The sequence below is a fragment of the Acipenser ruthenus genome, chromosome 8 (assembly GCF_902713425.1).
Source record: "Acipenser ruthenus chromosome 8, fAciRut3.2 maternal haplotype, whole genome shotgun sequence".
Lineage (NCBI taxonomy): Eukaryota > Metazoa > Chordata > Actinopteri > Acipenseriformes > Acipenseridae > Acipenser > Acipenser ruthenus.
Genome location: NC_081196.1, coordinates 2,611,116 through 2,622,433, shown reverse-complemented (window position 1 = coordinate 2,622,433; position 11,318 = coordinate 2,611,116). Strand labels below are relative to the sequence as shown.

Sequence of the window (11,318 nt, the reverse complement as noted above, 5' to 3'; positions counted from 1 at the left end):
TTGTTCATCCATCCCCATATGAGGTCGCCATGCATATAAGGGTTAACTGACACATTGCTTCCAGATACAGTATATGGTTCCTTTGCAGGCAAGAGCATGTGCATAGTATTATAATGCTCTCTGATTGGCCAAAATCATGACCTTGTTTCCTTGCCATGCTTACCCGAAAAACAGTCAATGATAAATTGTAGATTTTTTTTTTTATGTCCACCTTTTAAAGACATTCTGTTTTCACTGTCAGTGAATTATCAAACAAAATAAAAACAAACACACACACACACACACACACACACATATATATATATATATATATATATATATATATATATATATATATATATATATATATATATATATATATATATATATTCTCCTCTGGACACTTATCACTCTTCCTTAAATGCACTTTACTTGCTCTTAACTGCCCCATATTTTACTGCATTTAATCCTGTACTTTAGAGTACTGTAATCTGTCACAAGTGTTGTAACTATCACTGACACTGTTATCTGCTCCGTTATTAAATGGTATTTTGTTATACTTGTACTTGCTAGAACCAAAGTCATTGTATTTTTTAACTTGCTCCTAATTGTAGTACTTGTACTGTGATTCTTGAAATGTATTTTTGTTTACGACTGAAAGTAATCCTGGATAAGGGCATCTGCTAATAAATAAATAAATAATAATAATAATAATAATAATAATAATAATAATAATAATAATAATAAATGTAAAACTAACAACAGACACTGAAATGTCCCCTTCTTGTGCTGGACAGAGCGATCTTTAGCAGCAATGTTTCTTATTAGAAATGTTGGGGTGTTGAGCAAGTGCACTAAGGAACTAGTTACCAACGTTTGATCTTTCTTACTTCTCAAAGTTTTTGGACACATCTAATATCCTTACTGAAGTCTAAAATCAATTGTATATCTCATTTCTGCACCACCATCTGTTTGCAGGCAAAGTAAAAAAAATTTTTTTTTTTTGTATAAAGGAAACCATGCCACCAAAGAATGCTCTTGGTTGTTCTTCTCTCTTATCTGTACGGAAGCAAAGAGAGCGTGGCCACAGAGATGAAAGGAAACCAAGGTTCCAGACAGTGCTGACCACATTCAAAGAGCCTCTGATTCTATCACTGCCTGCTTGTGACGTTTTCAATCATTCTTCCTGCGTGCTTCTCACTGCTGCAGCAATATCTTTAACAGCAGTCTGTGTTAAGTTGAGAAGCTGTTTGACCGTGTGTTCAGAAGCCTTGTAGATGTTAGAGCCAGCTCCATCTAGTGTCCTGCCACCGTGGATCAAAATGCATTTAGTTTTGTTGACAATACACTAGCTGTGCACTAGATGGCGCTTGCGCTCACTAATATAAAGACACTTTGGTTGATCTAGCCTACATATAGTGAAAGCACCTTAACACAGGCTAAGAAACCACACTATTTGAGTTATTGCTATTCAAACATGAGAAGTAGGTAAAGGACAGTAATGGTACAGTAACACCACTCTGAGAGTCTCTAACTAGATTGTATTAACAGTGTAATAGCACACCCATTACTCACATAGTGTACTTACAATGCATCAATGGGCATTTTTCATTTAACATGCCGATATTCAAAGACCAAAAAACAGTTTTTCTTCTGAAATTGTTCAGATAAGTACCTTTTTATAATCACCACAACCTTAAGTGTTATATTCTTAAAAAGGGACCCTTGAAATGCAAAGTGAGTGAAAAGTCCTCACCGACACGTCATTTTAAAATGAAAGGATTTTGCATATTTTAGTAGGTATATGGATGAAACAGACTTCAATCAGATTCTCTTTATGTACACTTTACAAATAGATTGATTAGTTTCACTTTCTTTCTCTTTTTCTTGTTTTTTTTAAGAAGGTTATGTCCTAACCAACATGCCAATTTAAAAATGTGAGGGAAATGTTTTTATATGAAATGCATTGTTAATATAAAATACAAAAAATATATAATAAAGAGGTAGAATTAAGCAAATCATATGCAACTACAAACATGTTAGTTGGACATTCTGCATATTAAAAAGCAGATTTGTGATAAATAGTGTTTGGACATTTAAATGTTGGTGAAGATCTTGTTGTGTCGTTGAAGACAACGGTATGTCTGTACTCCATTTTACTTTTAAAAATTGATCAAATAAAAAGAAAGAGGTATTTAGTCTTTGTGTTTTCTTGCTTGAACTTTAAGAGCTTTGTCATTGGAGCCTCTTGCGTTTCTGAGTTTTCCTCAGTGTGATTGTGTCTTTCTTTCCAGGACACACTCTTTCCAGGTCATCTCTAGATACAAATGTAATGCCCATTTTCCTCTTGATTTGTGCATTTTTTTCACTTTCTCGTTCTGCTTTGTTGGTTCCTGCATCTCTGTGAAAGGTGTTTTCAGCAAAACCTACCAGTCTGTACTTCTTCAGAGCAGATCCTCTGAAACGGGACATTTTTCAACATCCCTTTCTAAAACTTACCAGACAGAACACTGGTACAGCCAACAAAACACATCTCAAATATTATCCAGCCAGCACCTAAATGCTAGGGGTCCGAATTCATTTTAATTTAATTTACTATATTATTTATTTATTTATTTATTTAACCAGGAGATTCATCCATTGAGGCCTAGGCCTTGTTTACAAAGGGGTCCTGGAAAACAATAAAAAGACAATTACAATGCACAAACCACACAATAAAAACATGTGTGTGGTTCACACTTCATCAGCAACATACAGAAATCGAAGACCAGAATAAGAAAGACATATCCATTTAATTCAATTGAATTTCATTTAATTTATTTTGCAGGAGGAAATCTTCCAAGCATTTTCTCTGATCTTTATGAACTCCTGTTAATGGAATCGTTGACATGCAAAAACCATGTGTGTGCAGATTAGGATCTGTGAATGTGGTTCTAAGAGAGCTTGTTTCTGTCGATAGGCAATCTGGTGGATTTCTGCGACGGCTACACCCACTGTAGGGTGCATATGATTCATAGAATGGAACTGGTGACATTGTTCCACAGACTAAAAATTTGAATAGAAATTAAAATCTCACAAATGCATGGAATGCACATGTGTGGTACTTGCTACAATTCCCCAGGACTAGAACCAAACTAAGGTAGCTCATGTAATTCAGTGTCTTTTCAACACTCTCTCAGGTCTGTTTGCGTGTTGGTTTTGTAACATTTAAACAATGGAAATGGTTTGTAATAAATTCAGCACGGTCACGGCTCTTTAGCGCCTCTTTTCCACCTCAACCAGGATGTTGGGCTTGAAAGCCTCAGCCACTCTCACGCGAGACATTTATAAATATTTACACAGGCATAAAAACATCTACGTATCAAGCTGCTAACAGATACTACATATCACGGACTGAAGAAACTGCACTCAAAACGATTGCAACCCTCATAGAAAGATAAGGGGACAGTAATACTCTAAGAAAATGAACTCTTCAAAATGTCCTAGGCGTTTGAATGCTTAAGGTTCAGCCCTGATCTCTGATTGGACATTGCTGAAGTGAGACCGGGCCTCTCCTGTCTACCCTGAAGAGAAAACAGCATGCACACTTGACCAGGGCCCCGGATGCCTTTTGAGAATACTGTTGTGACATAACAAGTAAACACGGCAGATAGGGGGACTTTGAAACATAAGTGTGACTTCACTTACACAGTGGCTGTGAAAACAGGTTCGCATCGAGTGTGCAGCTGGACATGTTTCTGTGAGGTCAAGGCTTAGGTCAAGGTGTTAGAGAATGAATACAGCTTTTCAGTTCCGTTCTCTACTCGTCTTCCAGCGAATGGCCTCCTCTCGTTTGTAAACTTTCTTATGTTCTAATGTTCATATACAGTATATATATATATATATATATATATATATATATATATATATATATATATATGCCTATGTATATAAGGGTTAAACTCAGATTATTCTTTAATAATGTGCGTCTCGTGATGAAAGTTTGGTAGACATGCTACACGTGCTTGTTGTGCTGTATTTATAGCACTTTTATATATACAGCGTTTTTCATTGTTGCTGCATATTGTCTTTTATATAAAGCATAACACACAAATACTGGAGGCTACAGTTATTAAGAACATAAGAACATAAGAAAGTTTACAAACAAGAGGAGGCCATTCGGACCATCTTGCTCATTTGGTTGTTAGTAGCTTATTGATCCCAGAATCTCATCAAGCAGCTTCTTGAAGGATCCCAGGGTGTCAGCTTCAACAACATTACTGGGGAGTTGGTCCCAGACTCTCACAATTCTCTGTGTAAAAAAGTGCCTCCTATTTTCTGTTCTGAATGCCCCTTTATCTAATCTCCATTTATGACCCCTGGTTTCTTTTTTCAGGTTGAAAAAGTCCCCTGGGTAAACATTGTCAATACCTTTTAGGATTTTGAAGGCTTGAATCAGATCACTGCGTAGTGTTCTTTGTTCAAGACTGAATAGATTTAATTATTTTAGCCTGTCTGTATATGCCATGCCAATAATTCTGGTCACTTTTCTTTGCACTCTTTCTAGAGCAGCAATATCTATTTTGTAGCGAGGTGACCAGATGTTTCACATGTCTTCCACATGTTTATACTTATCTACAGCATTTATTAAGCATGTACACAGCAAAGACTCTTTGAAGCACAGTTTTATTTTCAGAGGTGACCAACCACACTTTAGTTCATAATATACATACAAAAAAGAATCTTAAGAAGGATCATATTCAAGTGTAGGATCACTTACACCAAAAAAATAGAAGAAAATAAGTCACAAATTACAGTCTGTCTCACTTTTGAAACCATATATAATTTAAAGTGTGTGGTTCATGAAACTACAATACATACATACATACAATTTGAAAAATGATCTTGTAGTTTACAGCATATGCTACAAACGAGGTCATGTGTTCCGTCTTGTTAGGGAAGAGCAGCACTGGAATAACATTGCAGACACTTTGCTTCATTACAAAGCAGAGTTTCCATTGTAAGCAGTTTCACAAATGCCACATGTTATTGAATCCATCAAGGTTAAATAGCTTTGAGAATAAGGCAGAATATATATATATATATATATATATATATATATATATATATATATATATATATATATATATATATATATATATATATATATATATATATATATATATACACACTGTATGTTAAATACTGTGATGACATGTAGAATGCACGGGGAATTCTGTTTCTATTAATTCTGATTTGAAATTCTGGTCATTGAATTAACATTGAATTAACAATTAACAGGGACGTGTTGTCTTGTAAACTCTGTTTTCACCCATAACTTTGTTATTTATAAAGTGAAACTACTTTCTTCAAGTTTCTTGAAATGCTAAACTGGTTTTCAACCAGGAAATGAAGGATATGCAAAAACAGCACGTTTTCACTGGTGTAATGTTTTTTTCAAGAACATGTAAACCTGGAATTGGGAATACAGAAATCCAGCATACTTGTGTCTCTATTCAACTAAAAATACACACATGCATTTTCTAATGTAAACCGCAGAGCTTTCATCCACCAGTCAGACAGTCTTCCTCGAACAAACGTGTCACTTTCTTTGATACAGCACCTTTTTATCTTCAGTAGAAGTCCATAATCTGCTTTTGTTAGCAAATTTACAATAACATCTGAAAGGTGTTTGTACATTCACAGTGTCTGTCTAATACAGTACGAATCTGCGTGATGGAACCCTGATTCACGCAGTGTCTGTCTAATGCAGTATGAATCTGCGTGATGGAACCCTGATTCACGCAGTGTCTGTCTAATGCAGTACGAATCTGCGTGATGGAACCCTGATTCACGCAGTGTCTGTCTAATGCAGTACGAATCTGCGTGATGGAACCCTGATTCATGCAGTGTCTGTCTAATGCAGTACGAATCTGCGTGATGGAACCCTGATTCACGCAGTGTCTGTCTAATGCAGTACGAATCTGCGTGATGGAACCCTGATTCATGCAGTGTCTGTCTAATGCAGTACGAATCTGCGTGATGGAACCCTGATTCACACAGTGTCTGTCTAATGCAGTATGAATCTGCGTGATGGAACCCTGATTCACACAGTGTCTGTCTAATGCAGTATGAATCTGCGTGATGGGATCCTGAATCTCAGTTCGGTTCAGAATGACAGCGGTGTCCATTCTGTAAAAACGTTTCAATCCTTGCGTTTCTCAGGAGGGCAGGACAACCACGTAGTCTTCATCTTGTATTTCTGAAAAAGAAAACAAAAACTTGAAAATGCATTCTTTAAAATGCTCGATACTAAAACATAACAGTGGCCTGTTCACATATCATTTCATAGCGCTGGCTACACAAAAAAACATATGCTCCGTTAGGGAATGGCTTTGTGAGCCGCATTCCCTGGCACCATGATTCATCACAATTCTCATTTGAAAATCCACACATACTGCACTGCTGTCACCTGAAGAAGAACATATTGTCCGAAACATCCCGGACTTTGCTTAAATCACTTTATTTACATTTTAAACTTTTCTTCTCTTTTTTTGGTTCATTTAAAGGTTCATGCAGAACGCAGTAGAACCATCTTCTTTGGGTAACCCTTTACATGAAGTGTCTCTAATTACTGTGGATTTACACCGCAGTTACTTATTAAATACGCGTGTGCTTACACAGAATTACAAAGTTATTATGCAGAGTTACAATGCACTTAATTTGTTTTGTTTGCATGATATAACCCTAATCCTAATCCATCCTTACCCCTATCCTTAACCCTAACCCTAACTCTAACCCTTTTCTGATACAATTGTGTACTTACATATATCCTGTAAAAATATGTACATGTTAAGTACATTCTAACTATGCATAAGAATGTAATTCTGTGAGTACATATGTATTTACTAAGTAGCTACTAACAGTAATTAGAGATACCTAATGTAAAATGTTACCATTGTTTTTGTGTAGCTTGTTACATGTTGTAATTACATGGTAATAACAGAGGGTATGCTATGATCGTGTAATTACACATGCATTCCCCCAGTAGCTACCATGCAGTAGTAGGAACCACCGCAGTGTCCCAGTTATTCCCATGGTATTACTGTTATTGTTTAATTGAAACCTACCTTCATATTCATCAGCATCATCCCTTGTGGAAGCAGCTTCTTGCTTTTCTCTTCTTCTCTCTCTTCTGTTTCCTGCAGGTTTTGACCAACAGGACATGGATATACCCGCTCCAAAAAAAGTAAAAGCCAGCATTATTACACAGCACTGCCAATCCTACTCAGCACCCTTCAAAAACACAGAGACCAGTTTAATAAACAAGGTAAAAGCCAGCATTATTACACAGCACTGCCAAACCTACTCTCACCCTTCAAAAACACAGAGACCAGTTTAATAAACAAGGTAAAAGCCAGCATTATTACACAGCACTGCCAAACCTACTCAGCACCCTTCAAAAACACAGAGACCAGTTTAATAAACATCTGGGAACTTATTGTTACTTCAAAATCCAATTTCATCTTCAAAAATTAAATTATAAAATTGTGACCGGAAGAAAGTCAAGTTTATTAAAAATGTTGCATTTCCAAAGCTGTGAATTTAGCACAACATGATCTTTCACTGGTGCACCTTTCTGCTTCGTATACCACAAATTAAGAATTTAGCATTTAGCATTTCACCAATGTGACATAAATATTGAGCAAAACAATGGGATGTGTAATTTGGGATATTATAAAATTTTCATAATCATCTGTAAAATAGTGTGTATTTATATGTAAAAGTTCTGATAAAGTAAAACAATATATATTTTGAATATTGCTGGCTGGATCGCTACTATATATAATTAAATTCCAGGTGATGCAAAACGTTTGGCCAAAGAGAATTTCCTTTGAACCTACCTCTATAATCCGTTTTTTCTTGTCTCACGTTTTGATATACACCTGCAGGCTCTGTTTTCTTTACAGGGTGGCGAAGTGGCGTTGCCAAGCCTTGCCCTCGTCTTTTATAATTCGCGATCAAGTCCTTCAAGTTCGGAAAGAACTTTTCTTCAACACCGCCAGCAGTCTGTAACGAAACGGAGTGGTATATCAGAGCGTGCAATCAATACGTCTTCAAAGCGTATCTATCTGGGGGTTCTGTGGCAAGCAGAAACACAATATTTATTCTGAGAAATGTTTGTTATAATGTTATTTATATCATGTGTGCTACTTGTCTCTCACAAAGCAGTATGTGATCATTCTCCCACAGGATAAGAAACTGAAGGCTCCTCATCCCAGCTGCAGTATATGCACGGTTATATTTTTAAAGGCAGACAAACATTGTGATCGAAATACTTGCATCCTCGTGATAGAGGAGGGAGCAAATCAGCGACCGTGCACCCAACAAGCAAGCGTCTGTACAAAAAAAGAAAAAGCCCACCCATGCAGTCGTTTTCACAGTAGGGCAGGTGCAAAGTACAAGCTGTGAAAACTAGCTGAAAAACAAAACATGCAATCTGAGGGTAAGTACGGTAGTGCCAGTCCAATCTGGCAACTCACACTTTTCTATACCGCCTTTACTGAAGCAGATGTACGAGTGTTGTCCATGCACATTATTAAAACGTTACTGCTTCCTAATATATCGTGCGCGTTGTGCAAACAGGGCATCGCAGAGCTGTACACATCATTTTAAAATGCTTTAAAGAGAGTTTTGTTGGGTCGTCATTTTTCGCATGTGGTCTCCCCGTAACCCCACCCAGAAAAATAAAACTCAAACTAGGGCAGAGACGGTTTTCTTTTACCCTCTTACGCTGATTTGATCTGCAGGACACTTTTGCTCTGCGCCTGGTTTTCAAATGAAGCGACTCGTGACTTTTTTAACATCCCCAGAGACAGAGGGGTCCTGAATAAGCAAGTGAAGAATGAACTTACCTGTAAGGTGTAATATCCACGGTGGTCCATTAAGATTCTATATGTGTAAACCACTTTCTTCAAGCTGCAAAAAAGACAGATCTCCATTACACATAAGTAGGGCCACGGAAAATTCACGGTACTTTTTAAAGAAATTCACGAATGACAATAATAATAATTAAAAAAATAAAAAATACATTGTACGGATTGTCACGAAAGTGCCATTTTATTAAAAAAAAAAAAAAAAAAAAAAAAAAGTTTCTATTGCAAGTTGACTAAAATTAATAGCGCACCAAAGAAAGTCACCGAGGTAGAAACATTTTAGCTACTGAGTCAACATTTACATTGTAACGTTTAAAACAATCTTTTAAAATGTAACAAACAGGGTCATTTAAATGTGTTGGCTGTAAAAATTAACAGGCAGACAAAACAAGTTTGAATGACAAATTCGGCAACATTGTCGAGTTTTGTAAACATTTGAAACTGTGTTCATACAGTAATTAAACGGACTGTGTTGTATAGCGTTATGCTGACTTTGAAAAACAAAATGTTAAAAAACAGGGTTAAGTGCAAGTGACAAAACCGAAACGTTGTGTTTTTCTTTACACACACACTAAATTACATGACGTTTTAAACAACATAACATCGTGCTACGTGAGCGAATCAACTTATACAAAAAATCTTAAGAACAGGAAAAACGAGAAGAAATCGTGTGCGGCTTTTTATCCATCTCGCGTGTTACACACACACACGCACGCACACACTCACAAACACGCACACACACACACACCCACACACACACCCACAAACACGCACACAAAATATCTGACCCGTGAGCAGAAGACTAGTTATTTGTTAAAGGCTAGGATGGGCAGCAGTGTGGAGTAGTGGTTAGGGTTCTGGACTCTTGATCGGAGGTTCGTGGGTTCAATCCCAGGTGGAGGACACTGCTGCTGTACTAAAATAAATACAAATAATTGTGCATCTTGTTGCAGTTTCCACACTCATGGTTTGTCTTTGTTGTGTAAATATCTGTCCATATGCAAAACTGCTCGTTTTGCATCCACAGAGTTTGGTGGAATTGACAAAAAACAGCGTGCAATTTTTGCCATGTTTCGAAATCTGATTTCATACCTCACCCAGAAATCAACAATATTGGCATTTTTCAGGGTAGGCAGTCAAATACACGATTTCCTTGAAATCGTGAATTTTCCGCGGCCTTATATATAAGTTATTGCTCAAAAGAGCCAACTTCCCATCGTTCCGGTATGTTTAACATACCATTGTCAAATACATTTAAATAGGAATAATTGAGTGTATTTACCATGCCATCCAAAGCCTCCAATGTTTGTTTTCAAAGCAACCTTCCCTTGACAAAGGTCCTGTATGTTAAACATAGCGAAACGTTGGGGCGTTGGCTATTTGCTAAGTTACATGATCAGTTCATCTTCATTTTCTCCAGGACCTTTCTTTCTCATCTATCTAATCAATACCCTGGTGAGAAGTGCAGCCAGCCAGTGAATATAGATTAAGATCATATTAGAGCAAAGATTTAGAAAAACAAGAGTGTTATTTTGTAGCTCAAACATGTTAGTGCTAAACTGTTTCTGGCTAGCCCATTCGCCTAGAGAACCTATTACACACTGTTGCGTTGGTTCTCATAACATAATACTCCATTATGATAATGTATTTCTGCCATAATTAACTCCTAGTAACTACATTGTAACAACACAACAACATGTCTAGTTAAAGCGTAATTACAATGTTATTAATGGTGCTTATGATAAAGTGTAATTACTACAGTACTACTACTACTACTACTATTATTATTATTATTATTATTATTATTATTATTATTATTATTATTATTATTATTATTATTATTATTATAATAATAATAATAATAATAATAATAATAATAATAATAATAATAATAATAATAATAATAATAATGTGCAGTGTGGTTTACTTACTAAACGCAGAGGCAGAATGCTCCTGCAATAGTCTCGCTGTCTCGTAACAAGTAGCTCCCATCCTTTCCCTTTTTCAGCATCAGTTCTTCACAAGTCTTTTTGTCAATGTTCCCGTGATATACAGGAGAGTCCATGCTTTACTGGGGCTGATTCGGATACTGCAGTTGTTTCATATTCATTTTCATTTTAATGTTTTAAACAGGAAATCAGTCAACCGATACTTTTAGACCTGTGGTAACAGGGTCGGGGGTTGGAGTGTGTGTGTGTGTGTGTGTGTGTGTGTGTGTGTGTGTGTGTGTGTGTGTGTGTGTGTGTGTGTGTGTGGTGGGGTGGGGCGATGTTAGGGTGTTAGTCACTTTCTTAGCTAGAGTTGTGAAAACCTGCCTTTAAGATTGTCAGATTCACATGTACTATATATATATATATATATATATATATATATATATATATATATATATATATATATATACTCTAAGCACACTCTTAAACTCAG

General features: G+C 36.4%; 1 protein-coding gene across 1 annotated transcript; it reads right to left on the bottom strand.

Annotated features, from left to right (window-relative positions):
• Positions 1-4,699: 4,699 nt before the first annotated feature.
• Positions 4,700-10,993, bottom strand: LOC131737673 (SH2 domain-containing protein 1B-like). The gene is made up of 5 exons (XM_059028023.1): positions 10,826-10,993; positions 8,874-8,937; positions 7,863-8,028; positions 7,089-7,196; positions 4,700-6,220 (listed from the first exon to the last, which is right to left on the bottom strand). Exons 1-5 carry the CDS (start codon positions 10,957-10,959, stop codon positions 6,180-6,182), a joined length of 513 nt encoding a protein of 170 aa, XP_058884006.1. The 5' UTR covers positions 10,960-10,993; the 3' UTR covers positions 4,700-6,179.
• Between the last annotated feature and the right edge of the window lie 325 nt (positions 10,994-11,318).

Bases quoted from the DNA above. Each gene is read 5' to 3' on its own strand.
- LOC131737673 (XM_059028023.1), bottom strand. From the start codon at position 10,959: ATGGACTCTCCTGTATATCACGGGAACATTGACAAAAAGACTTGTGAA. The intron at 8,029-8,873 runs GTAAGTTCATTC...GTTTCGTTACAG, and splicing joins GTGGATATTACACCTTACAG to ACTGCTGGCGGTGTTGAAGA. The intron at 6,221-7,088 runs GTAGGTTTCAAT...TTTCTTTTTCAG, and splicing joins TGATGCTGATGAATATGAAG to AAATACAAGATGAAGACTAC.